Here is a 25,940-nt window from a genome sequence, read left to right as displayed (position 1 = left end):
GCCAGAGACGCCCGCACTTCAAAAACGAAGATAATGCGCTGATTCGGACACAGACAAGGGAGAAATTTATAGATTGGGTGCACAAACTCACCCACATATACACACAGAAAGATTTAACATTATGGCCCCAGGCTCTGTGCAGCTCCTGCCGATGTAATTGCAGTGTATAAACCCAATATTGAGCTCTATTGTTTACCTCTACTCCTTTTGAAGTCTAAGTGGAAAAACAAAGCTATCAAGAGCTACATGCATCTCTCTAACTGGCTAAATAAAGAATCTGGTAGAACTCCAGCCAGTTGCGCAAACTGCACTGTTTTGATAAAAGAAGCAAATTTCTTTAACTTTTTCCTTCCTCTCCTCTTTGCTTGCCTTCCTTAACCCTTTCTCCTCTCATCCTCACACACTCCCTCTGTTCCTCCCCCTTCGCCCCATCCAAAGCAGACCTCAGTCCCTGCCCTCTCCCTGGTCTTTTCTGCCATCCCTCTTTTTTCTCATTCCCTCCCACCAGCTCTCCTCTTACTTCCTCCTCCCTTCACGCATACCCTCGTGTTTGCCCATGATTTAAAAAGCTGTTCATTATTCATGGGCCTTTTCTGTTAGCATATTGACCATACTAAGCCTTTAACTTGACCAAATAGTCTTAGGCAGCTCGCTGCCCTCTGTGCCCTTTTACCAGAGGGCACTCTAGCAGTCAGCGTGAGAAAAAATCATGAGAATGGGCACGAGTAAATGAACGTTTAACCTTGCTTCCTCGATGCTGTATCACATTTTGGTTTAAAATCAAAAGGCTCCTATGTAGAGCTCGTCCTCATATGTACGCAGCATACTTCAAAATCTTTGCTCAGCAGGCTCTCAATCAATATGTGGGTACGCTTTCAAATCTATAATACATGCATCTCTATCTTGATTTCCCCATCTCTATCAGGGAAGTGCGGGAATTTGCCAATGGATCTGTGTGTCTGGAGTGTGACAGCCAATGTGAGAAGATGGATGGGAACACCATGACATGTCTTGGCCAGGTAAGACGGTCCTGAATTCACTTCAGACACCCTCAAACTCAACTTCCTTTTCACTTAATGATACTTTCTCCAGAGGTAGACTTTTCACTTTTAGATTAAAACCACTCCTCTCATTTTTCTGTGTAAGATAGTCTCATATCTTCTACGTGCTAAAGTGGATTTCCAACTTATTTTGTGCAAGTGTATCTGTTTTGCGCACAGGATTTCAGAAGATATGAACGCTGTGTTTGTGAAGGTGAATGGTAGGTTAATGGGAGCGATGATAAACTGCTGTGGCTACTTTAGGAGGCATGCTTTTGGCAAGCACACATACACACTCAAAACAGCAAAATGAGATTAGTTTCTGACCTTCCCATAAAGTCACCGTTCAGAGTCTCTGATATGATCACACCACAACTCTCCAAAATGTTAGAATTTCCCCTTAAAATGTCAGTAGAGACACTTGTCTGCACACATGCACACAAAAAAACATGCATCCATGAGCACATTCATTGCAACACTGTACACCACAGGTTCCCAGAAAAGGATCACACAGGTCACTGGCCAATTAAAGGGATAGAAAAGCAGAAAACATATATTTCAGAAAAGTATATTTATTTTTCATGTGGATATTTTTAACCCTGTAAAAATCATGATGAGGAGCCACAGATTGACATTGCTTTGTGTTTAAGATAGTGGCTGAAGGATATTCTGCAGTTTTCTGCAAATCTCACAAAACATCCAAAACCATAGTTGTACGTAGTATTAAGAACTGCAGTGGATGATGTCAGAAAACACATGCAAATGCAGATAGACAAAAAAACAAGCAAATTAAGAGGACACTTTAAATTTGTCAAATACTTTTAACAACACATCCATCATATTTGGAATAAAAAGAGCAGCAAATAAGTAAAACGCAATAAAATTTAAATACACCCTCACCCGACTGACTCCAAATATGCTGCATAAAGAAATGAAAACAAGTCTGACAGAGTGAGAGAGCTAAGTTATAACACGGAGGGGGTTCATCAGGGACACTAAAAACTAATTCCAGTAAATGGTAAAATGCTAATCATTGGAAATAGCTAATACTAATAACAATATTGGAATCATACAATGTTAAAACAAAGAAATTGTTGGATATACTATTGCACTGGTTGGCATGTTCTTATATGAAAATATAGATAAACTTAGATGCTGGATGTTGTTTATTTTGAGCCAAACCTATAAATATACCTATAGAGTCATGTGTTTCCTTTCAGGGAATCATAAGCCAAAAACAGTTTACAATGTCTGCTTTACACAATACATAAAGACTGATTTTACATTGTACATTTACATTGTCTTACATTGCAGAAAGTTGTGTCTGCTGTGCTGCACTTATTTAGTAGTTGTATGAGTAAACATTTCTGACTGTCCCCCAAGAGAGAGAAAGAGAGAGAGAATAAGAGATGGAGAAAGAGAGATAGACTCCTCAAGGATGCACAAAGGCTGCTTACTTTGAGATGCTGGTCACAGTTGAGTAGTAAATAACACCAGAGTCAATCATCCACAGGCGCCCTCACACACAAATACACATGCATACTGCATACACAGACATACTTGAATGCATTCAGACATCTGTATGCATCCACACTTGCGCGCATACACATGCATAGACACAAAGATGCAAAGTGAGAATAATGTTTATTGATGGCGTGTGTCTGAATGTGTCAAACTGCATGAGGAGCTGTCCATCAGGTCACTGTGGTCGTCATTAGCAACAGTGCGCAGCACTGAACACTCCCCAGCACCCAGAATACAGCAGTGCTTCTTAGTAACAACTCTCGCATACACACATAAACACACCCATCTTTGCACAGCTGTAAGTTCACACTTCCTTCACACTTTGAGTACAGTCAGTTACTGTCTTACTACTTTCATACACACATGCACGCGCACACACCACTATCCACCTTACTTATTCATGATTCTGCTGCAGCTGAGCTCGTGCTCAGTTACCACTTGTCATCTCCTCCATCACATTTGATGCACCATGCTTTGACATGACCTGATTCCATATGCATTTTGCCAATTTTAACAGGGGTTACACTGGAATACACTCTAGGCAGTTTTGCTCATCACATTATAAATCACTGAATGGAATTCATGTGGGTCCTGCTAGCTACATTAGCCGTGGTAGGAAGTGAGCAAATTGACATGATTCACCAGGTTTGAATTTGATTCTTTCCAATTCTCCCCTCTCCTCTCATTCATTGTTCTATATCTCCATTCTTTCCTCTTGCTTTATCCCATTCCATTTTCCATAACTTTATTTTATCCTGCTGGTTTCCTTCACCTCTTCACCCATCATTTTGTTCTACATTTCTTTCTTCCTGTTCATTCACCCCTTTCCCTCTTACTAATCCTTTTACTGCACCATCCACCTTGTCTTTCTTTATCCTCCCCCTGTCCACCACCTCCTCCCAACCCATCCTCTCATCTCCCTCCTCCTTGTTCTGCTCTCCCTCTCACAGGGCCCGGACCAATGTGTAAAATGTCTTCACTTCAAAGATGGGCCCAACTGTGTGGAGAAGTGCCCCGACGGGTTGCAGGGAGCCAACAGTTTCATCTTTAAATACGCCAAGGCCAACAACGAGTGTCATCCCTGCCATGCCAACTGCACCCAGGGGTAAGAGCAGGATGATACATAAAGATGTGTGTCTGTGTACAGAAATTAATACTTTTCTAAGTGTTTGCTCGTCTTCGTGCATTCCTGAGCATCCTCTGGCTTCTGTACTTCTCTGCTGTTAAAAGCATCATGAAGACATGCTGCATTTTACCCGGGTGGCCTCGCAGATGTGTGGCACTTCCCTCCCAAGGAGTGAAAGAAAGAGAGCAGATGATTTAATCTTGCAGCCCCTACATTCCCTGACCTGTAGCTGGCTCCTGGGGGCTGGATCCGGTCAAGGGCAGAATGCATTGACCCTTAAGGCCATGTGGAGTATAGTGCAGATGAACTAAGAAAGACAGAGAGGAAAGGTTGCAAATGAAGGAGTAGGTGGAAGAGGTGTTTGAGAGCGAGAGCTACACTAAGAAGTGGTTCTGTAGGAAAAGACATGTTATATTGGCTGGAATAAAGTGCATACATATCGTGATCACAGAAAGTCACAAATTAAAAGATCCACGGGAGCAAAGGTCACTCTAAGAGCTCTAAATGGGCATAGTAGTATTCGAGTTCTCAAATCTGCAGTCTGTGTACGTACTGAGGATCTCACATTTACCCCATTACAGAGTCCTCAGTGTGGTATTGCTAAAAAAATATAGAAATCAACCTACTCTGCTTACACCAGAGCAATAAAGAGGACGCCTGCTGTTCCTGTGGTCAAAAACAATGAGGTTTTCCCCTGTTTGGAACATTACATAACCAGGGACAGTTGTGGGAGAGGGGGTAAGATAGAACTGTAGAGTCAAGGCGATTAATCAGTAGAGAATTAATCTAAAACAATTTTGGTGAGTGATTAATTTGTTTAAGCAAAAAAGCCGAACATTCTCTCGTTCCTCTTGAATTCCAGCTTCTCAAATGTGAGAATCTATTGCTTTTATTCTGTCTTGTATCATTGTGAACTTTAATATGATTTGCTTTTCAACCGTGATCTGACAAAGCAAGTCATTAGAAGACATAATTTTGGGCTCTGGGGACTTATAATGTGCATCTTTCATTATTTTTAGATGAAGACATTACATTATTTTTTAAATAATCAACAGATTAATTGATTTTTTAGTTTTAACTTTGTTAGAAAAAAAGGCCACTTTCATGTTTGCACACTAACTGAAGCTACAACCAGGAGCCAGTTAGCTTAGCATAAAGACTGGAAACAGGAGAACAGCCAGCTTTATTATGTCCTAGTTCAAAAATCTCAAAGGGACCACAAAAGAAACATATAAATAAGCTCACAGCTCAGGCACTGCACAGCTGTCTGAGGCCAAAGCAGCATGAGTCTTAAAAAGCATGGAGTCTGTGAACACAAAAGAAAATTTACCTTCTTTAAGAGCCGACGTGCCGGGTTTACGTCTTCATCCTCTCATCCTTGCTCATCTTTTGAAGTCAGCGTGGCTGTGACTTTGAACCTGAGCCTCTGCCTTTTACCTTTTCACTAAATCTGGGAGCATACCGTCAGGGAAGCTGGTGTAGAGTGGTCGGAGAACAGAGAGAAGAAGATGAGGAAGGGGCTGAGATGGTCTCAGCAAACAAAGTTAGAGAGCTGAAACCTAGCAACAGAGAGATGGCTGGAGAGATGATGTGAGGTGGAAAAGGACTTTATGTTGTCTCTCTTACATAGCAGGAGGGACATTTTATTTTACCGCAGCTGCCCTGTAAATGTTGATAATGTTAGTGCAGCAAAGTGAAGGAGGTGGGGAAGAAGAAGAGAGACAGGGTTAAAGAGGAGGTGAGGAAATGGATGTAAAGTAGCAGGTGGAGATGGGTGTTGAGGAGAGTAAAGGTAGAAAGCAGATAAGAGGATAAATGTGAGATTATAATTCTCCACGACAGCTTTCACTCACACATTTCTGACACTGTGAAGACTAATCTGTCGTTGGCATGACAACACCTCCATCATGCCTTGTCATTTTATCCTGCCATCTAGCCACAGGGTTGCTGTGGATTAACATCAAGGTAGAAGCTAAAGCTGGAGATTTGGGATATGTGGCAAAGTGAGACATTACAGAGGTCAGAGGTCAGTGTCAGGGACAAAACAGCAGAGAGATTTTTAGTATTGTGCTGAGAGACACTTCAGCAGGGCAGATGATTAAACCAGAAACCTCATTACACAACATTACTGATGAAAAGCTGCAACTTACTAAAAGAGAAGTTCAGGAAGGAAAACTATGTGACTTGTGTACACACAGACACACACACACTGAAACACACACAACACTGGATACAGGCACTGATTGCTCGTTAATTAGCTATTTGGTGCACCATTTAATTGACAACAAAGCGACTTTGGAGGAGCCACAGTTGTCACTGATTTAATTCCAAAGTTAGCCTGCTCTCCTAATTTCCTATATAATTTGTTGTGTCTTTTGTGCCCATGCAGCTTGCATGCATGCACACACACTAGAGGACACACACGCACAGCGAAGCATTCAAAAACTGTTCTCCTGTGTTTGTCCTGCTGTTCAACGTCCTCCGCTCAAGGAGTGAGAATTAATGAGCAGCTAAGAGTCTGCTCTAATCACTTCCTGCTTACCTAATGTTAAAAACTCCACTTCTCGCTGATCAGAGCGTTATCAGCGCTATGTTCCAGTGACTCTGATTGAGTTTCTCCTGTATTTGGAAGTAAGGTGAAAGTGATTTTTAAAAAAATGCTGATTCACAGAAAGAAGGCCCTGAATCAGTTAAATGGCAAATAAAGACCGAGGCATTTTTAATTTTCAAAGTAAAAAGTAGATCACAGATTACAACAGCCTTAATTTAATGTATCTATCAGAAAAGTAATTTTTGCAGTTTTTTGGCTACTTGGGGGCAGCAGAGCATGAGCTCTAAACACAACACTAACATCGTCTTTTAAGGTGATTTTACAAACTTTTTACAGGCAAATATGGAGCAACATTGATGTTAATTTGGAGTTTTATGTCTGGCCACCTGTTAAATCTAAGTCTAATATTCCCTCTCCTTTTGGTCTCCACCACCGCCTGAGGGAAAAATCTGGCTCTGTAGCTGCTATATGATCCATTTCAGTCATCGGTCAGCCACTTCTTCTACTGGGTTTTTAGAGTAGTTGTGGCCAAAAATGACAATGAGAGTAGTAAGAGTAAAGTTGTGGGTCAGAAGACCCAAACAATGAGCCAAACAACACACACACAAAAAAACTCTCTAGAGGTGAAGGGAATTGCATTCATCAGTGGAGTGACCCATTTCACATGCAAGTAATCCTGTGATCCACTGTTAAATTGAAAACATTGATTGAAGGCTCAACAGTAAACCCTGTCATCTTCATCTACACACCACCTACACTAACCTGATGCTGCATCTACACAGTATTGCCCAGTATTTATCTGCCTCATTCCTGTGTTTCAGCTTTGAAAGTGAAGAAAGGTACGTGGAGAGACAAATAGCCACACTGTGCCTTCTCTATACATATTCTCACCGCTTTGAGTTTCTATAGAAGATGTGGATTTTTAATAGAAAGTGAAAGTGCCTTGGTTTCTTTGACTGGAATTTGACTGTTTTCTATTAGATTCCCTGCAGGCTTAACAGAATACTTTGGTCAGAAAATGAGATCCAAATGAGTCAGAAATGTTTTCTGAGTCCAAAAAACCCATTTAAATATCACATGAAACAAACAAGAACAATGCTTTCCCAACCCAAACGCCTCTCCCTGTCATATTGACAAGCGGTCAGCCGTGCTCGAGATTCAATTTTCCACAGGTCCCTGTCCAGTGACAGCTGATTGACGTGGAAGAAAGACAACATGAGGTTTACTCATAACCTGTCCCTGATTTAATGGATGATCTCTCTGGTTTGTCTGCCCTACAGGTGCATCGGGCCAAGACTTCAAGATTGTGTTGGGATGATGGACAGGTAAGGGATCTCAGGATACATTTGTAATGTGGGACTAGGAGACCACCATCAGATCCTGCCACTACTCTTTAAAGTCCCCATTAAGAAATGTCTCTCATCATACTCATTAACATCTCCACATTTGACAGACTGTTTTTCTTTACTTGTTGCTGCCTTCTTGTGGTCCAATTTGTGTCACTTAGATTTTGGAGATAATATGTCAGCTAGCTCGCATGTAACCACATTTTGACAGGGAAAAAGTCTTCTTAATGAATTATTATTATTATTATTACTGTAGTCTTAATTATTGTCTGTGGCCATAGTAGTGGGAATAGTGGTTGTGTTCTCTTTAAACTGCCACAGTTGTGCTATTACTTCTACCCTGTGATAATACCACTTGAGCTGCAAACTCTAGATTTAAAAGCCTTACAAACTTACTGTTTCTTCTCAGTCAGCTTCTTTTCTTTTTCTTTCTTTTGTTTGTCTGTGTTTGAAATGGCGGGGGGGGGGGCCTCATACTGCCGTGTGCCTAACAAAATCTGAATCAGAATCTGATGATGGTTGGTGGGTTTTTTGGTCTTTGTCACTTAAATCTGATCAGAACTCACCCACGTGGTCCTGATTGAGCAAATCAGCTCCTACAGTGTAGAACTTTTGTCTCCCCCCTCTGGCAGTGACAGTAATTACAATCCATTTTTGTCCACGTACTTGATCACTTTCTTTTTTCGAGTATAATCCTTCCTCTGAACACTAAGTTTCTTTTTTATCTTGAGCATCAGAAATATTTCTTGGACGCTTCCTAGGTTTCTCCACCATTGATTAATGGATAGCTACCAGTGCGTCAGTGTGGGGATGTCACCACAGACACCTGATTTAAAAGTCTGGTATACCGTGAAATCCAGAGATTTACCTGGCCCTGATAAGCTTAATCAACATTGTGTGTACTCATTTGGCGAGGGTCCCGCACTCCAGCTTTAAGTGTTAAACTTTTACCCCTAATCTTTTTTTTTGTTGGTTTTTTACTATTTTTATTGTTGTTGTTAGTCATGAATATTTCATGTAATAGAAAAACGCTTTAAGACTAGTACTCAAGTCAAGCCATGAATATTAAAGCTTAAGATTTGACTTGGAGTTTTAAAAGAGAATGTGTGTGAGACCTTTACTACATCTACTGCTGAAGTCACTGGTACCAGTAATTCATCAACAGTAATATCAACAAGAAGAGAAAGAACAATCAAGTGCACCTAACAGAGTATAGTAGAGTGAGTGAACAGCCGCACAACCTAAATAGCCTGAAGAGACAACAGCAACTCTATTAAAATACCCATAAAACAAGTGATCTTTACAATTAGAGCAAATTCAAAAGACTGACAAAGTCATTAGAATTTAGCCAAACCAGCAAAGCCATAAAAAGGGGTCCTGAGCTCCTTTTAAACTGAGGAAACAGAAATGAGACCTTTATACTTTCCTCTGGGAGGCTTCAGCCGAGTCCCCGAGTTCTTCTGCTCTTACAATGGCATTATTCCCCCGTCTCATCCGGTGACCCCGTGTCGCCTCTTCTGCTGTAAACCCTTTCCTCCTAATTAGAGAAGTCTTTTCCCCTGTCTCTCACCTTGATGCTTTCTCACTTCTTACTTTTGTTTTCTCCCTGCTCTCTCCCTCTTTCTTCCCTTCATCGTTGTCTCCTGCATATGTAGATGTCTCTGTCTCTTCCCTTTGCTCTTTTTTTCTGATGTTTTTCTTTAGTTTTCCTCATTGCGTTCCTTTTTTTCCCTCCATGTCTTTTATGTTATGTCCCATTGTCGTTGTTTCTCCTTGTCTCCCTCTCGACCTGATCATTCCAAACTGCTGCATTACTATTCACCACATGGCTGTATATCTCATTATGTTGAAGCCCACAGCCTCTTTGTAAATTTCAAGATCCCCCTTCTTTAAATCCGTCACAATCGATATGGCAAACGCTGTGGCACCTTGCTCCACTATAGCTCCATGGTACACGAGTCTTCCATTAGCTGCTAATGGCCTTGACAACTAATAGAATTTTGAACGTCAAGTATCAGGTAGAAGCAGGTGTTTTTTTTCCTTTTTGCTTTGTGGTTGTGTTATGTTAAAGAAAAAAACAAAAAAAAAGAGGGCACAGAAAAGTCTGGCACTGACAAGAAGGTGAAAATGGAACACAGATGAGAGCGAATAGAGTAATCGAAGGATAGAATTGAGTGGTAGCGTAACAGTAGACACAAGTGCAAGAGGTATGTAAATGGCAAATGCATTAGTGCCATCATTAGTGAAGAGAAAGAGCTTTTAACTTCCAACCTTTAGGCCTTCCTTAAGCAGATTTTTCCCCAAGAAGATTCACAGGCAATTTGTGATGGATCGGCACTTTTAATTTCTCATTTATTTGAGGTTTTAAACTCAGATAAAGCTAGGTCGCATGAGTTATTGCATCCATGGTCCATCTGAAATAAAAGGAAAGCCAGTCCAGTGTAGTGCAGGCTGCAGCCTCTCCACCAGCCCATGTAATAGGAGCACATGCTGTACCCTCAAAGGCTTTTTCTTCTGACCTGTGAAAATAGAAGCAACTAGCACTTGGAAATAGCTGTAAGCTCGTGGCGTTGGCCTGTTTGGAAACATGGCGGTGGAAATGGAACCCTACTTTCCCCCCAAAAACCAGCTGTGTGCTTGTGGGTGTGAGCTTGTTTTTGATCGTAAACTGATGGCACAAAATGAGAGGAGGGAGGGGTGTGAGATGGGGAGATGGTGAGGTGAGGAGGATAGGAGCTGTGGGAAACTCTTCCAGCAGTCACGTTAACTGTAACAGCAGCTCAGAGAATTTATCAACATTGGCTGAGGTTTGCACTTTCTTTCAAAGTGCCTTTTAGTTTCTAAATGTTTCAGCAGTGTTAATGTTTCCTCTCTTCCTTTGTCTCTCCAGGACACCCCTAATAGCAGCTGGCATTATCGGAGGTCTATTTATCATCGTCATCCTGGCGCTCAGTGTGGCCGTTTATGTTCGACGCAAAAGCATCAAGAAGAAGAGGGCCCTGAGGCGATTCCTAGAGACAGAGGTGAGAGGGTAGAGGTCATAACTTTACAAATCAATTTCCACAGGAAATGCTTGTTAAATCAGCTGGAAGTACTGGAGCCTGAGCTAATTTTTGTGGAGAATTAATTGTTTCATAGATTTGTCCTGTGTTATCATCAACAAATTACAGCAGTATAATGAATTTTATTGATCCCAGAGAGGAAATTGTGGAATGCTTCCTGAAAGATGGCTACCTAACTATTAATGTGACAAAACATAAGTTTTATTTTGGAGTTTTCTTAATTAAACTAGACAAACAGGGTAAACTGGGCACCTCAAAGGGACATTTATATGGTTTTCTGCTCTTAATGAGGACTTTTCCTTCATTTTTGGTGGTTGGACTTCCCACTTTCTTTGAATTTGTTTGCGATTCTTTACCTCAAAGTTGCACTGCAGTTGGATGCCAACCCAACTAGACTCATAAGCAGACCTTGAAACATTAAACCTTGGCTATGGTACTTAGCCAAACCACGCAGTGCGCAGAAGGTTTTAAAATTATGCATGGCTGCCATCGCCCATCGATCTTTCCTTGAGGAAGGTTCATTTCTGGGAAGCATTAGACAGCAGAGCAGACTTTATATTCTAAAGAGAAAGACAAAGATTGAGGTGTAGGTGAGTCCAGGGTTTATGTGCACGTGTGCGTTCATGCTCTGGTTGATCACCTTTATGCTTCTACAAGACACTCGTCCCCTTTGTTTCCCTGTGCTTGGCTCAACAGTTATGTCATCACTGCAGGTCCGCTGAGTGGCCTTGCCTATAGGAGTGGGGCAGGCTGCTTGTCAGTCTGCATTAGTATAATTTACAGGTAGAGGCAGCAGTGTTATAGACAGCTGTCAGGCCAGAGACGGGAACTGGAGGAGGGCGGCCACGGGCAGTTTCTGCCTCATCCCTGCCGCACACATCCATCTTAATCAACCAAGCCGTGTTCCGACAGCCTCTTGACTGGGAGGGAAGGCTTCAGTCCAAGCAGATTCGCTAATGTACTGTCACAGAGAAGGAGGGGCCAGGGAGGATCAGGCTGGAGGGGGGATCCTCTTGACCCCTTTTGCATCTCTCCATATAAAGTTGTCCTGAGACTGATTTTTGCTCCTGCAAAGCTTGACTCAATACTCCACCAGGAAAACGTGAAATATAGCCAGCCAAGTCAATTTTCCCATCCTCTAAGGAGACCTAATTGGGTGTAAAAGTAATTAGACATAATAAAATCTTTAACGCCTGTGGCAGGTTGGCCTACAGGTTAGACAGACCTGTCATTAAGTGTAGGTCATAGGTTCAGTCCCCCTAACAGCACATATGTACGCACATTAGCAGCCCCGTTGCACTGGTCCTGAGCATGACACTGAACCTGCTCAGTCTTTGTAGGTCATTGTGTAGAAGGGCATTAGCTGGATGGTGAGGAAAAACACTGTGGATCAACCTGACAGCTCTGATTTGTGCCTGCAGGGACGTCAGTATGTAATCTGTAGCTATCATTTGAGCTAAGAAATGAAAGGCTTCTGTCCAAAATTCTGGCGTGTATGTCCATTTAGTGAAAGTTCAGCTCCACAAAAATATGAACTACTTAGTAAGCAGTGGTCATACACTTATAGTAAGCATAATGTGCATCATCTCATAAGGCATCAGTTTCTTCACTCTTGAATTAAAATTCCTCCCTTGAATGCATTGCAATGTGCAAACACACAGATACTCCTCTTTTCCCCCTGTTCGCTTTCTATCTGAATGCTGTTCTCCACTCTCACCAACCCAGCATGCTAAAAAACCTGCGCTCCTTGCAGTCTGTATCACCGCTTTCCAGAGGGCTCTCTTTTCTCTGCTGATGAAACCGCACGATAGGCTCGGGACAGCGGGTGAATGTGGATTGTCTATTCAAACGAATAACAGGAGCCGAGTCTACGTCTGTGAATGGAGATCAAGCTTGTCTGGATGAGGGATTTGGGGACAGCGAAAAGGCTCAGGGACTCCCCCTCCCCCACACGCTCTCTCTCTCTTTCCCTTTCTGCCATAGCTTTTTAAACAGAGAGCTCACCTCTTGTGTCAGACAGAAAAAAGATGCCTCCAGTACGCGCTGTCAAAACGTGATCTGAGCACTCAGCCGGCATTTCCATATCAAGGACACGTGTGAAGGCTGTTGCACTGTGTTGACTTGCAAAACACACTGCCATTTCATTTCTTTATTGTTTTCTTTGTTTTACTGTTCTCTGTCTCTGTCTTTCCTGCGTCTTCACCTTCCCCTTTTCTTTTTTGTTCTCCATTTTGATCTCTGTATCTCTATTTATCTGTCTCCCCTGGCAGCAGACACTTTATTCTTCTGTCTTTTTAACTCTCTCTCTCTGTTTTTGTTTTTTTCCCCTCTTCCTCTCCCTCCCTCTCTCTCTCACCTTGAAAGAAATACACAGACTAATATAAAGAAAAAACTCCGTCTCACACTGTGGTGCCTTTTGAAGAAGCCCCTGAAAACAAATTGCTTTTTGCAGGGAGAGACAGCACAAACAGCAGAGTCATGTCACTGTTGTGGTGCGACCCGGGGCCCTGAACTTTGACCCCAGTCCAATGAAGCAGGACTAATGTGCTTGGAATTGCCCTCTTTCCCTCCCCCTGCCCCCAAGGTCCTCTTCTAGCTGCTTTGTACAGACATGCTCCATGTGAGTGTTTCAGCACTACAGGCTGTGGATAGCTCTCATGCTGCTTTCACACTCTCCTCTGCTCTCTTATGAGGAGGATTTCAGCGTTCGAGGGGAGCTGGACAGCTCCCGTTGTTCACCGCAGGGCAGGCTGAGCAGAGAGGCACGAGACGTCATTCCAAATGAATGTAGCGCAGCCAAGCATTGTTCAAACAAACTGAACCTTATGTTATATTTAAGTGAACATCCCAGTGATTCAAAAGACACCAAATATGTCATGTTGAATATGACAGAGGATGTGGAAAGTACAGCTTTTCCATCTGATACACAGGTTCAGTCTTAACAAAGCAGATACAAAATATTTACAGTAATTATAGAACTTCAGGGAATCATCTGTATTGTTACTTCAGATTTTATTTATTCATTTCATCTGGACTTTCAGTCGTAAATACTCTCAAACAAGACAATCACATTACTTACAAAATCCTAATTATCCCATTGCAACCAAACATTCAAGGATATTTTCTCTTTATTACAACTTGGAGTTTATTTTTGGTGGTTTCTCAGTTGGTTCTAATTGTTTTTGTATTTTTTATCTCAATTCTCTCAGTCGTAAATATTACAGCACAAAAGATGACGAGGCAGAGCATGTTGAAAATACATCTTTAAAGGATGTAGACACTTATTTTTACAACGTAGAAAAAATCTCTTGCGCTTCATCCCCACCAACAGAGGTCTCAGAATACAGAAAACAGTTGTGTGCTCCAGTATTTTACTCGGGTTTAGTCAGTGAAAAGTAGCCTATTGAACTGTTTTCTGTTTATTTTCACAACTTGAATCGTATTTTTGTAGGTTTGGGAATTGTTTTTATCAGTTATGATCAGCAACATTTCCAAAATAAAGTCAGATGAGGCCAGAAGAAGCTGTCCAATTAAAACTTGTTTAGTAGAAAAAAAACTGTGAAATTCTAATGAAACACTAATTGTACACATCAGAGTATACATACCAGCTTCTTGGTTCAGCTTTGACCCACTTGTAGTTTTACATGCACACAGTTTTCCTATGCAGTGAGAGGTTATTATAGACTCCTACTTTTGGTTTCACTTACTTAGTCATTCTGATTAAACCGTACAGAGAGCAAGCTTTCATCATTCTCCCAAACAATCCCTGGTAGGCTTGTAAGTTTATTTGTAGAATAGACATGAACTGTATAAAAAATGTTAACTTAAGATACCAGTACTGGTTCTCTACACGGGGACTGCTGCAAAAGTTTGTGGCATGGCAATCTTGTTTCACCTGATCCAATTACACAGCACAACAAATGTAGCATTTTATATGGGTAATGTGAACATTAAAGTGTATACCCGAGGGTTCGCAGAACAAGTTTATGTTTGAGGACACTGTTTACTTATTCAATGCACAATAATTCTGTGAATGTATTCTAGCCCGAGGGTTGAACATACTGCTTATTTGTCCAATGAAGCATCCGAATCCTCTCCACCGTGCCACCAGTGAAGCTCATTTGGCAAAGGCACGGTGCATTATTAGCTGGTAAATAAAGTGGCGTGGTGAGTGTGTGTGAGTGCGAACAAGCTCAGGAGAGTTCTGTAGGCCATGGGTCTGCATTTTATTTAATAGACCTCTCCTCTCCCCTCCTCTCCTCTCCTCTCCTCTCCTCTCCTCTCCTTTCCTCTCCTCCCCTCATCAGTCCAGTCCAGCCTCGTCCTAATGAAACAATAACAGCTACAGCCTGTTACCATCTGCTCTTATTACTGCTCTGTCACCACCTCCCTGTGCCTCATCTCTGCTCTGTCTTTCTGAACCGCTCCATTTCTCTCTACCTGCAGCGTCACTTGTTTTCTTGTTATTCATGCAGTGTATGCGCAAACACACTGATGCAAATTGTGCTCTTTGCCCAAATACCAGGCTGATATGATGGATGCGACCAAAGCTTGTCCTTCCTGTCAATGTTTCTCTGTAATTTAATAGTTCATACAAAGGCCGAACGCTTTACTCCTACCACTTAACCTGAGTCACTGTGGGTCACTTTGTCCCAAAGAGTTGCTAAACCCACCCATCTGAATATAGTTTTAGTGTCACTGTGCTACATTAATGTGCATGACAGCTAATAGCTTAATACCAATGCACTAATCCTCTATCAATGAAACCCTAATTAAAGCAGAAGTCACTTAAAAACTTTTTATAACAAGTGTTTTTTAGAATGTGATACCAAGACAGAATCCTTGTTATTTTTGGCTCAATTCTTATTAATTAAATGAATTGAATATTGGCTGCCAGTGCTGTTTTTCTCATATGTGCAACTTGCCAAATGGTTAAGTATGCCTAACCCCTAACACACTGGGAAAAGAGAAATAAAAGAGTCTAATATAGTCTTTATGGCTCATTTTTTCTTAATGCATGAGAGATATGACTGCTTATTTCCCTTGATCCTGGGATCTAGAAACAAGTGTCAGTATCTTTAACTGGCATATGGAAAGTCAGGTAAATTTATCAAAAGAAAAAAGTTTATTTTTAACCACAGAAATAGCATTTGACAACTGTGTCACCTCACAGTCCTTTCAGTAGCTGTTCTGGTGGTAGTTTTCCCAAATCATCTTCATGGGATTGTAGATGTTGCAAACTGGTGCTTTTTCCACACCATAACTAGTAAGTGGTGCAGGAAAGCAACAATGGAACTCAGTTGACTTAATGACCAGGTAATATGGTGGTTTTCAATGGCGCGTCACTCTTACACAATCACTCAGCACTACTTCTGTCATCTCACTCACTTCCCCTGGTATTTATCCCTCATCCTCTTTCCGCTGCTCTGTCTGCTAACTCACTTCCTGCAGCGGGGCTTACACCGCAGGTCCCGGTCATAACAATAGCCATTAAACGACGTGTCATTGCCGAGCTGCGGGCAATGTCATCCATTCTGCAGACCGGCCTGGCGGAGCGATCGCCGTTCCTATTGTGTTGATGGTTTTATATCACATTGAGTAAGTGCTTGTATGGCTGACCGACTGATATATGGTCTCATTATATTGTTTGATGGTCGTGGTTGAGCTGGGTGATTATGCCTCTGATAAACCATGGCGAATGAGGGACCCAATAGGCTGATAGGCTCATTAAGACATGTATTGATCAGAGGCATTGACTTCTTATGTGCATGTAGACGCGGGTTTTGTGGTCTGATATGTGCTACGTGTGTGTGTGTGGGTGGGTGCTTCATCTTTATATATTTGATGATGAGTATGAATTTGCATATGTAATCAATATTTGTGAATCTGTGTACTGAGCATGCATGTATCTACATGTGTTTGTGTTGGGAGATGTGCACTGTTGCAGTCTGGTTGAATTTAGATACTATATATATGTGTGTGTGTGTGTGTGTGTATTTGTGTGTTGCTCTTCCTTCCCTCTGGCTCAGATCTTTTCACAGCTCGGTTACAGGTGCCAGCTCCTGCTCTTTATATTTAGTAGCTGAGGCTTTGTCGAGCGGCTATGTGGTGAGGCGGGTGGCCGGCCAGCTGCTGGGATGCTGTTCAGTGTCAGCTGTTACTGGCAGCCAGGCAGCGCGGAGGAGGCTTGTCATAACCTTGAATTGGAATTGTTTTGTATGTGCACAGCTGGTGAGCTGCTACTCTTTGTCGGCTGTGATAGCAGCTGACACCAGACTGTGATTTGTTCAGTGGTGGGCACGCTGCGGTCCACACTGGTAACTGCCAGTTCCGACAGAACTTCACGTTCACACCCCTGAATTATTTGTCTTCCATAAATGTGTGTGTGCGCTGTGAAATCATGACTATCAGAAGTGGACACTCTCTGTTTTTGGCTGCTTATTTATTTGCTGCAATTTTCTTTCCAAGACTTGCTTTTTACTTATTATTTTAAATGGAGCAGCCTCACCCTGCTACACGCTCCCAACAGCTTTTAAGATGTGTTTTTATCATTCAGAGTGCCAAGAGCAACAGAGGTTAAAAATATTTAGACTTGGAGCAAAGGGAAGGCACGCTTCAGGTTTTTAGTAGTTTCACAACAAAGGCAGTAGCTGTGAGGAATGCTTCTCATGTTTTTGGCACTAGTCGCTACAAAAAGATGTGGTGAGTGGGATGAATATTCTAAATATGTGTGTGTCTCTGTGTGTGTGTGTCATCAGCTGGTGGAGCCCCTGACCCCCAGCGGGACGGCCCCTAACCAGGCTCAGCTGAGAATCCTGAAAGAGACGGAGCTGAAGAGGGTCAAGATCCTGGGTTCAGGAGCTTTTGGAACAGTCTACAAGGTCAGTGTGTGTGTGTGTGTGTGTGTGTGTGTGTGTGTGTGTGTGTGTGTGTATGTGTCTGCATTTACAAGAGCCTGTTTATGTATGTGTGCGCGTGCGCGTGTGTACGTAATTCAGACACCAGCCCCCAGATTGTAAATCAATCATCAGATAAATGGCAAAGAAGATATTTGAACGCAGGGTTTCTTTCACTGGGCCCTGCCCTCTCACTGGTGGAACAATCCTGCTTGACAACCTAAACAATAAGCATAAACATTTCCCTTTGTAGCAATGTTTCCTGACAGACATGAGCCTAGGGCGGCTCAAGGACCTGGAACAGAAACTGCTGTTTGCTTGCCAAATTCACTGCCCTTGGCAAAATTATTCATACCACCCCAAAACTCAGCAAACCCACTGAATAAATAGTGCATTTTCTACCACTAGCTCTAAATTTCCTCTCAATACCAGTATTGATGGGCCTGTTTAATTTTATAGCTGTATTTTATTACAATTAATCTGCATACATAGTTCGCCATCAATTTATAGCCCTATTATGATCCACAGCTCCTTGCTTGTGGCAGGTGGTTGAATTTAGGCCCCATAAAGTGCATATAATTGTAATATTTCTTCATTTTAACACTCTTTTCTCAGACTCACCTGAGATTAGCTAAGGCACTATGATTAATGAATCATTTTTCACCATGACAGACAGGTCCTGAGAGCACTAGACCACTGGAACAGGCTCCATGCATGTGCAAACACTGGTTTAGGTGAATCACACCTTGCAGAGGAATGTTAGCAGGACAGCAGACGTCATTAAACACAGGCCATCAAAATCATCATGTTTATTGAGACTTAGTGCAGAGCATTTACAATGATTGCTTGTATATTTCAGGGCATCTGGGTCCCAGAAGGTGAGACAGTGAAGATCCCTGTGGCCATTAAAATCCTCAACGAGACCACCGGTCCTAAAGCCAACGTGGAGTTCATGGACGTGAGTATTTATACGGCAACAATTTGTGTCTATTTTCATGTGTGTGTATTCGCGTTTGTGTGTCTGAGCTGTTAAAGCTTTAGCCTTGTCAACGAGATGGCCAGAGCCTGTCACTTTGCAGGATTGTGCATTCGTTGGTAAATTCTTATGAGAGCACCATCTCAGTCAGAGCTGGTAATAAAGCGAACTCCACTCCGCCGTACAGCCCGGCATGTATTGAACGAGACTCTATTAAAAAACAGCACTTGTTTATGAGATATGGCTTTATTGGAATCCAGGAGTGATGGAGGTGAGAGGAAGAGGAGCAAAGGAATAGGGTGGGGAGTTTCCAGTTTTTCCCACCTTATCTTTGTCACTTTTTTCCTTTTGGATTCAGAAGATTACCTTCATTTAACTACACAACTCACCTCAGCCTGTCTCCATATTTTGCACACAAACCACAACCAAACTGTTTGATAGCTCCTGCTAAATGTTGTTCTTTTATTCTAGTAAAAACTCAATTCCTTTTCCTATAATTATACATCAGTTCCCTCTCTTCTCCTCTTTTGTCAGTATTCGTTGGTTGACTGCTAATTAATCAACTATTTTGTCAATGAAAGACTTGTTGAAGACATTTTTTTCAAGCAAAAATGCCTAAAAATTCACTAGTTCCACGTTCTCAGAAACTGATTATCTGTGGGTTTTAGAATATTGGTTGGGTAAAAACAAGCAAATTAGAGCATTGCTGAGTGCATTAGGAATTTGTGATGTGTCTTTTTAAGTATTTTCTGACATTTTCTAGATTAATAAACAGCTGAAAAATAAATCAGATTAAATGATAATGAAAATAATTGTTAGTTGCAGCCATATGTGTCAAAGATGAAAAAAAAAATCAGTTCAGTCTGACAAACATCCTCTCAAAACAAGCCAACAAATATCTAAATCTAATTTTCATTTTTCTGTATTGTGGCAATTTCTGTATTGTGGCACCTTTATTTTAGCTGACCTTGTTAGAACTTCCTGTGGTTTTTCACAATAAAGTCCATCTTCATATTGAAAGTGTTTATTGTGAAAGTCATGCCAAAAGTGGTAAGTTAACATCAACACTGTGGATGTTTGAAGAAAGTGGGATTTGATGCAAGAAATGTTTGCTGTTTTGCTCTGGTGGACAGTGACAGTACTGCAAGTTTATTCTTTAATTCCTTCTCACCTTACAAAAGTGCTGCAACATGTGCTGTGATTCCACCTCCTTTTTCCCTTCTGCCCAATTTCTATTCTCTTCTCCTGCGCCTGCATCTTCCCTCTACCCCCCCTTCCCTCTCTCCCTGTTTCTCCCAGCGGGGGTCTCTGTCCATCCAGAGCCAATATGCTCTGTCTGCCGGCTTGTTAAACAGCAATCTAAAGGCAGGCTCACGCCTCGCCACTGGGAAACTAGCCACTGGAGTGCCAGCTCCAAACACACTCGGAAAATCCACACATATATGTGCACACACACACACACACACACACACATATGCAAACAAAGCAGACTTTACAACAAAAAGCTCCCCAGGTGGTGGTGGCCTTGCATGTTAGGGATGCAGACTGATTTGCTTGTGTTGGCAAATATGTGAAATGCAAAGACCTAATAATACATTAATTTAGTGTGTTTTGATGCGTACACACACTTCCACTCACACACACACACACACACACACACACACATGCTGGAACATGCACCAGTTTTGCAGGGTTCTGCCAGTCTATCACCCAGTGTGTGTGTGTGTGTGTGTGTGTGTGTGTGTGAGTGAGTGAGGGGAAGTGAGCAAGTGAGTTAGATGGGGAAGGAGGGTCAGCCGGCAGTAATGGAGGTCAGCGCTCAGGGAGATGAGAGAGAAACCATAACACACACACACACATTTGTGCTTGCACACCCATGCACTCACACACAAGTCCTTGTAACGTTTGCCCCAGGAGAAGAAAGCAAGAGCAAGAATTTAGCCCGACATAGTTTACAACTCCCAGGTCTTTTGGGATCACAGAGTGGGAATAAAAGCGCTCTCTCCCTCTTTCTGTTACACACACACACACACACACACAGAGGTCCCCCCCTCCCCCCTCCCCTTTTCTTCCTCACTTGATTCCAAGGTGTGAGGTACACCCAGTGTAGATGTGGCTGGAGTGGCGTAACGTCGAGCCGTTGGAGAGGGAAGCAGGTGGTTTTATGAAGTGGAGATGTAGTGGCACTACTTTGGGCCGGGAGGCTCTGTTTAAATCAGGGCACTGATGGTGCCAAAAGCCCCTCTATGGCCTGTGGCCCCCCGCCTGTTTAGAATTAATCTACTCACACCCACACCACCACCACTCTCTCTCTAAGCTCATTCTTTAGCATCTAAATTTAAAAAGGCACCTCATCTATCTATCAGCTGCCCCGGGGCCAAGCCTGGATATACACCTCCTAGACCATTTGCTGTATGCAGAGACAGCGACAGGGAGAGACTGTGTGTGCGTGTCCTTGAGTTGTGATTTTAGAGAGCTGCCAAGAGAGTGTGTCCGCATGTGAGAGTGTGTGAATGAGAGAGAGGGTGTGAGAGAGGCACTAGGAGATGAGGAGAACAACTCAAGTGAGTGTATTTAAGCAATGACTCTGAGTGCAGCTTCTGCGCTGCCATAATGCATAGATACGCCAGCCATGAGTATCAGCCCTCGCCATCATAACACTTCATCACCAGCACACATCCTTCTGCTTGCAGCTCCGCAATAACAATTACCCAACGTTGAGTCCCAACTGTTCAAACCTCTACGTCCATCTGCTGCAGAAAGAGATGAGAGGGAAGCCAGAAAATGGATTTACACACCAAATCAAACATGACAGAAAAATGAAAAGTAGCTCATGGAATCAGACACATAGTGACTGTGTATTAGACAGCACCAGGAATTATAGGCATGAATGACTCACATTTTAGTGTTTTGACTGTGTTGGTGCAGCATTTAAGAACCCCTGTGTGTTAAAATATAGATGAAAAAGGCTGCTTTGTGGAGCTTTGAAGAAGGTTTCTGCAGGATTTTCTCTCACAATGAGAATACTCTGTGGACAGATGCTGTGCATGCAGATACAGTCATCATCCCACAAGTCTTAATTTATGCATCTAACTCCACCTCCATGAGGAAGTCTTTGGAATACAGTGCAGTATTATCCATGGATAATAGATGCATGGACAGACACACTGAATTCTACTTTCAAAATAGAATCTATTATACCTTTGTTCCAGTGGCTCCCAACCTGAGGCCAGTTATTTCAAAATACTGGATTTACATTTCAAGCTTCTATAAACACAAGTGCTCATAACTCATGTCCACGCTGAGGCCAAAATATCAAACATGACTGGGAATTTTTAAAGCCTTTAGTTTCTGTTTACTCCCCAGTCCAGTCCTTTGGAGGCATGAAAATCCAAAGTTGTGCAAAGCAGTGGATCTGGCCGAAGCCAAGTTGGACTGCGTAGGTGGCTGCGTGTGTTGGCCAGAGAAACCTACACAAACATGACTGTGAACATATGTTTCTTTAAACATTAATGTCCCTTGCTTAAATCCTTGAAACAGTGTTCTGTCTGACTTCTTGGTCGTAGCTGCGGTGGCCATCTGCCATGCTAAACTGCTAAATGGAATGAAAAGTAAAAGTAATGATTTCTTAGTAATCATTAGTAATGATTTCTCAGAAAGTTGAAGGTATTTGTAGAATGTGCAAAAAATGTGAATTTGGTGTAAACAGAAGAAGATCTGTCAGGTAATCCTGTATTTCCAGCCCTAAATTGCAACAGTCTCCTTAGTCCATCTTTGTCTTTCCACCCCCTCTCACCCAGGAGGCCCTGATCATGGCCAGCATGGAACACCCCCACCTAGTGCGTCTGCTGGGCGTCTGCCTGAGCCCCACCATCCAGCTGGTCACCCAGCTCATGCCCCACGGCTGCCTCCTCGACTATGTGCACGAGCACAAGGACAACATTGGATCACAGCTGTTGCTCAACTGGTGTGTCCAAATCGCCAAGGTAAGTGAATACAGTCAGGTCAAAAGAGGACGTCACCTGGCGGCACTGTGGTGTTGGTGTGTGTTACTGTACTGTATGTGGTGGCAGGTGTGAGGGTTGCAATAGGTTTTATCGGTTTGTGTTCATGTTGCATGAGTCTGCCTTTTTCCAAGCTAGCACTTGATGGATGGTGGCATGTAGAGGGTTGCTGAGCCCAGTGTCAACCCAAACAAGCTCAAATTTCTGCAGGAACACAACATAACATATTTAAACAGCTTTCACAACAGTTTTAAACTGCAGTCACAAATGTCCCTGATCTGTATGACCTTTAAATACTCAGGTTTCCATTGTTGTTGTTGTTCAGGCTCAGTGGCATTGTATCAAGATCCACATTATGCAGAAGGTTTGCTGCAAACCCGTAACAATCACAAAGACTCAAATAACACGTGTCATTTTGAGAACAAGTACAGAGCTGTTGGTGCTGTTGGTGTTGAGTTTTTGGTCTAAATATCTTCCACATTCACCCCTGTTGATCCTAATTATCCTCACTGCTTGACACACTGATCATTTTCACAACCCTCCACAGTAACATGATAAGGCCACTGATATTGTTAAGCAGCAGACGAGCCTTTCTTAGAAGCACATTATTCTTTCAGGAAACGAGTGACGACACAAGAAACTAACAAATTAAAGAACATTCTTTGCTACTCAAACAAAATCTGTACTCTGAATCTTTGAAACAGCAGCAAGGCTTGAAATATTGTGTGTGTACTTTTGCTTACCCAAAGAACATTTGTGTTTTGTTTGCAAATGAAGGCAATGCAGCCAAACTGCTTGACAGTGTAACTGCCTGGTAAGATTTAAGTTCTCTGAGTTATAACTCCAGGATGGCAGTAGGGTGCTAGGCTGCTGTTCCATGCTGTGCAGGCAGACATATGCTGTGATACAGACGCATCCCCCATCAGCTCTGGAAGCAGTAGCAGCGGAAAATGATCTGACAAAGGGCTGATTTACACTGATCACCCTGATTGGATTTTAGACAACAACTGTTTATACTTTTTAACAGAGTTGAGTTTTGTTGTTGTACAGTCAGTTATTTCACTGCCTATGTGGATGCACCGAGCTTCTCAGTTGCTTCGCTGTATCTCAATAAAACATTAATGGTGATCTCTATACTACAGATGTATTTAACCAGTTCTGGCCACTTGCCACGATGCAGCTCCACTTCATGCATCGTGAGCAGATTGGAAAACTATTCAATACTGAAAAGCTAAGTTTAAATGCAACAATGCGTCTGTCCCCTGTGGTGATGGCAGCTGAAGTGACACAGAAAATTAACACAATTACACACAGAATTACACAAAAATTAGCCACTTAGTTGCATATAAACCAGCTGGAAAAAAGTGGTGGTACAGCTGTGGTGTTCATTTGATCTCTGATCATCGATGAGAGAGCAGTGATCTAATCTATATGGGTGAGAGCCTGTGAGGATGAGGAAAACTTTTGTGGTGCTCTCACTCCGTTCATGCAAAGCCATCCTTTGTGGTTGCGTTAATGAATGTAGAATGTAGATGTTGCAACTAAAACTGTACAAATTGTTCTGCTTTTGACATTTGTAGACAGTTAAAACCAAGGCAGAAAAACCATGGACAGATTCATTATCAGAGTGACGTGTGGCAAAGTGTATATGAAAGATTCTTAAATCGCATTTGGATATTTCCAGATAGAGAAGAAATCAGATTTTATCTCAGTTGTGTGTGACAGCGTGTTTAGTAGCAGTAATATTACATGAAATGCCTGCTCCACATCATGAGACAACCAAGATTGTTATTTCGAATGGAGGCCCAGTATTCAGCCATAAGGTGTCAACAGCTGTTCATAACAGATAGCGTGACAACACACTAATGTAGCTCCTTCACAACCTAGCATGCTGCCATGAAAAACAGTAAACCCATAAACTGCATCTTCCCAAATGACCCACTGTACATGTAAACTCTTTTACAGACCATTGTTCAGATAGTTTCCTCTTTCTGAAGTATTCCTTTACCAGTCAGACTGTTGGAATTGATTCGTATTGGTCATCTTAAAGACAATGTATTCTCCTGTTTCATCTCTCTGCTGAGAGTGCTGGTTTCATGGGGTCAGGGTGTAGTGTGGGAGGGCTTAACCTTTTACTTCCCTGTGATGGATGATTCCCAAGAGCTTAGGGAACAGGTTACTTAAGCAGGTACTTATTGCTGTAATTGGATTCGATTTCACCTGTGGCGTCGGGAGGAGAAATGTCAGTTTCTTAGCTGTTTCTGTAAGTGAGGAAGAGCAAGAAAGAGAAAAGATTATTCACCACTGTCCTCGAACCACACGGCATTATGACATTCAATTCAGTAAACAAATTGTGATTGATGGCAGTCACTGCTATTCATTCCTGTGACTACTTAATTTAAAGTGTGGATGGAGCTGTTTGATTGATTGATAGATAATGTGTTTTTATTGACTGAATTAGTAAATCAATTTAGTGGAATCAATAAGGTTTCTTATGTTCCCATTAGCCTTAGAAAGACCTGTCTTTTCCATTAATGCTTCCATTTTTCTCATTTAATAAGTAATGGCTTTCTGAACGCTAGTTAGACTCTCACTGTCTAAAGCTTAATGATTGGCTAAAGTTTAGAAATTGAAATGATCACCAAGGATTACATGTGCTATGTCAACATCTCAGTTTATTGCGTCAGTTATGTCATTTGTTTTAGATTAATAAGCTATGAACTGTGGCGAAATACACCTTTATTTTAGTGACCAACAAGTATAGTACTTTTGTATTTGAATTTCTCTTTCTTTCTTTCTTTCTTTCTTTTTTTGATCAAACTAAGCTAATCTTAAGTCTTACTAGTCATTTTCTTCAACAAAGCATAATCAACAGGAAAAGTTAGGAAGTTAGTTAGGACAGTAAGGTGACAGTAATCATAGATCTAGACATCCTAGGAAAATTATGTCCATTTGAATGTGTGTGTTCCTGCTGACAGCAGCCAGTTCATTGAACAGCATGTGCTTTCTGACGTTCATGGAGCCTAAAAGGCTCATAGCATTAAAGCCTGGTAGCATTGTTCTTCTCTGTTATTTCAGCCTCTTGGATCCTCCTCACAGGTCCTTCATAACATAGCCCTGAGGTATTTTCAAGCCAGAAAAAGAAAGATATTCTCTGTGGTGTGTCCATGAGCATTAATGCGTCTTTCCATTCATGTGTGCGCCTGTTGTGCCTCTGTGTGTGTCTGAGCACATGTCGATGTGTGTTTGGGCATGTGAGCCGAATAAATTACATGGAGCCCTCTCTCCTCTGAGTGATCTTTTCACTCTCAAGGTAATGATGGGGAACTTCTCCTCCAGGAGAAAGAGCCTCCTTCGGAGGACACACAATTTTCTACCGAAGAAGAGAATAATTTTCCCTCTGTCTTCAGTTAGC

General features: G+C 42.1%; 1 protein-coding gene across 6 annotated transcripts in view; it reads left to right on the top strand.

Annotated features, from left to right (window-relative positions):
* LOC108873032 (receptor tyrosine-protein kinase erbB-4) overlaps positions 1-25,940 on the top strand; it is a 229,823-nt gene that overhangs the window by 167,690 nt on the left and 36,193 nt on the right. For 5 of the 6 annotated variants that reach the window (XR_007809127.1, XM_018661042.2, XM_018661040.2 and 2 more), the window contains 7 exons: positions 926-1,019; positions 3,515-3,669; positions 7,522-7,566; positions 10,478-10,610; positions 17,408-17,530; positions 18,405-18,503; positions 22,322-22,507. Coding sequence is in view for 5 of the 6 variants with exons in the window: in XM_018661042.2 (XP_018516558.1) it covers positions 926-1,019; positions 3,515-3,669; positions 7,522-7,566; positions 10,478-10,610; positions 17,408-17,530; positions 18,405-18,503; positions 22,322-22,507 (835 nt within the window). In the remaining variant the exon portion in view is untranslated. The remainder of the gene's footprint in view (positions 1-925; positions 1,020-3,514; positions 3,670-7,521; positions 7,567-10,477; positions 10,611-17,407; positions 17,531-18,404; positions 18,504-22,321; positions 22,508-25,940) is intronic. The other variant, XM_018661041.2, reaches the window with a different exon arrangement.

Source organism: Lates calcarifer, linkage group LG7_2 (genome assembly GCF_001640805.2).
Source record: "Lates calcarifer isolate ASB-BC8 linkage group LG7_2, TLL_Latcal_v3, whole genome shotgun sequence".
In the NCBI taxonomy this organism is placed as follows: Eukaryota; Metazoa; Chordata; class Actinopteri; family Centropomidae; genus Lates; species Lates calcarifer.
Note: the sequence above shows the minus strand (reverse complement) of the source record. Positions and strands in the feature narration are given on the sequence as shown.